General features: G+C 53.0%; 1 protein-coding gene across 1 annotated transcript in view; it reads right to left on the bottom strand.

Annotated features, from left to right (window-relative positions):
* SLC4A5 (solute carrier family 4 member 5) overlaps nucleotides 1-2,191 on the bottom strand; it is a 93,495-nt gene that overhangs the window by 40,742 nt on the left and 50,562 nt on the right. The window contains exon 6 of the mRNA XM_011358170.2: nucleotides 1,029-1,084. Within this exon, the coding sequence (XP_011356472.1) occupies nucleotides 1,029-1,084 (56 nt within the window). The remainder of the gene's footprint in view (nucleotides 1-1,028; nucleotides 1,085-2,191) is intronic.

Here is a 2,191-nt window from a genome sequence, read left to right as displayed (position 1 = left end):
TGGAGGCAGACTGCTGGGATCAAATCATGGTTCTGCCACCTTTCAGCCGCATGAACCTGGGCAGTTCTTTAAGCCTCAGTGTTCTCAGTAGACTAGAGACGATAATAGAGATGCACAGAAAACACTCAGCCCGTGTGGTGCGTGCAGCGTGTGGAACTTACATGTTGGATGATGCCGTTATTGTTGTTTTATTATTTTGGCCACCACAGGGCCCTAGGGACACCAACATGAGGAAATGCTTTTGGTTTGCCTGTCACCAAACTTGGGGTGCCTTGAAGTCCTGGCAGTCACCCAAGCTTCTGAGGAGTCCTCACTAAATTCCAGGGTTTTTAAAAATCACCTTTCTTCCTACTCCTAGGGGCACAAGCAAGGAGATCATGAGAACTTCTGTCTTTGAGATGTGCAGGGGTTGGAACTGAAGGGGTTTCTCTGGCCTTCCCCAAGAGGCACAGTCATAGGGTTCCTGGCTGTGGGCCTTGGATCATGAACCCAGCTTGTTTGTAGGGTTCTGATCTCATCAAGAGGGTTTCAGCCAAGCTGATGAGGGACAGAAAGTGACTTTTCCTGCTCAGCCAAGGAGAAGACACACTATTGGGCAGTCCAATTGACTCAGCGTCATTGCTGTCCCCACACTAAGGCCCCATTACTTGTCTCTCCCAGCCCAAATCCCCACTCCATCTCTACAGGGACTTGTGTGTCATGCAGGAGGTGAACTGTGCATGCTGGTCTTCTCTCTCCAACAAAGTCCAAGCTCAGGGACCTCTGGCACCTCATTTGATCATACTTTTTTTGCCACCCACACCTCCCAGGGCTTGGCACAGAGCCAGCACTTGGCCTCAGTCAGTACCCAAGTGATGGACTGGGCAGAGTCACCAAGGCCACCCAGAGCCCCTATCCAGGTTCTTCCTGGGGACTCCTGCTCCTTCATGGGATTGAAGTCCTGTGCATAGGGGCTCCCGGCCCCCTGAAACCAAAGGCTTTTTCCTGCCCTGGCCCTCCACTGCAGCCTGGTGCAGGGGCTTTACTACCTGATCAGTGTTTGGAGTGCGAGAAATATCATTCATGCTTCTGCTCTGGGCGTGACCTAGGAGACAAGGAAAAGAAGGTCCATCAGGGGAAGCCGGGCTCTCATATGTCCTTTTCCCTTGGTCCTTACACATGCTTCTCCCCTATTCTTAACCAAAGCAAGAGCCCCCTTTCCCCTAATCCTGCAGCCTCCTTGAGCTCACCTCCACTCTCTTTTCCTCCCTTCAATGGCAGCTTTCCTAAAAGGGTTGCCAGACCCCAGGTTCTACTTCTTCCTTCTTACTCCTCAATCTGCTTCATTCTCCTCTCTACCCTCCACCCCACCTTCTTGGACAGAGACCAGGATGTCTGCTCTATGCCAGGCCATGGGGGTAAGGAGAGACACGGACACATTATCAGGGGAGGTGCCAGGTGTCACTAAGCATGGATTTTGTTGGAGAGAGAAGACCAGTTTCAGCTCCGTCCTCCATGATCCATGTGAGTCTTTAAAGATAGAGATTTGGGCCATCAGAGGATGGGAAGGTGGGCTCCCCATGGAGAGAACAGTGGTGGTGACTTACTTGAAGTGCTCGTTAGTTCCTCCCTTTGGTTAAGGTAGGAGAAGATCAGCCAGATCCAGGGGCACTCTCAGACCTGTTACTTCTCAGCTCTCTGTGGCCTAGGGCATCCCCTCACTTTGAGAACATGCTCCCTTGTCTCCCCTCCTCTTATTTCCATCCAGAACCCTTTCCTGCTGGGCTTTCCTCAGGGTCTTATTTTCCCTCAGCCCCTCCAGAGGCTTCTCCCCTCCTCCTTCGGTTAATCGCACCACTCCCATCACTTCCACATCCACATCAGCTGAGGATGCCCAGCTGGGATCTTCAGTCCAGATTGCTCCCCGGAGCTCCCGACTCCTCTGGCACCTCAAACTCAACACTCTGGGAAACGGAACTCATGGTCTTCCACCAACTGACTCCGCCCCCCAGACCCTACTGCACCCAGTGCCCCTGCCTCCCACCCACTGGCAATCAGAGCAGAGATCTAGGTGCCGGCCTTGACCCCATCTTCTTCCCCGCCTCCTACTCCCCCCAGTCATCAACTCCCACCTTGACCTTCCCTCTCCATTCTTGTTCTCATAGCCCCAAGGCAGGCCCAGTCTCTTGCTTCCAATTTCCTCCCCTTCTAG

This window comes from Pteropus vampyrus, unplaced genomic scaffold, assembly GCF_000151845.1.
Source record: "Pteropus vampyrus isolate Shadow unplaced genomic scaffold, Pvam_2.0 Scaffold37, whole genome shotgun sequence".
Classification (NCBI taxonomy): Eukaryota; Metazoa; Chordata; class Mammalia; order Chiroptera; family Pteropodidae; genus Pteropus; species Pteropus vampyrus.
Note: the sequence above shows the minus strand (reverse complement) of the source record. Positions and strands in the feature narration are given on the sequence as shown.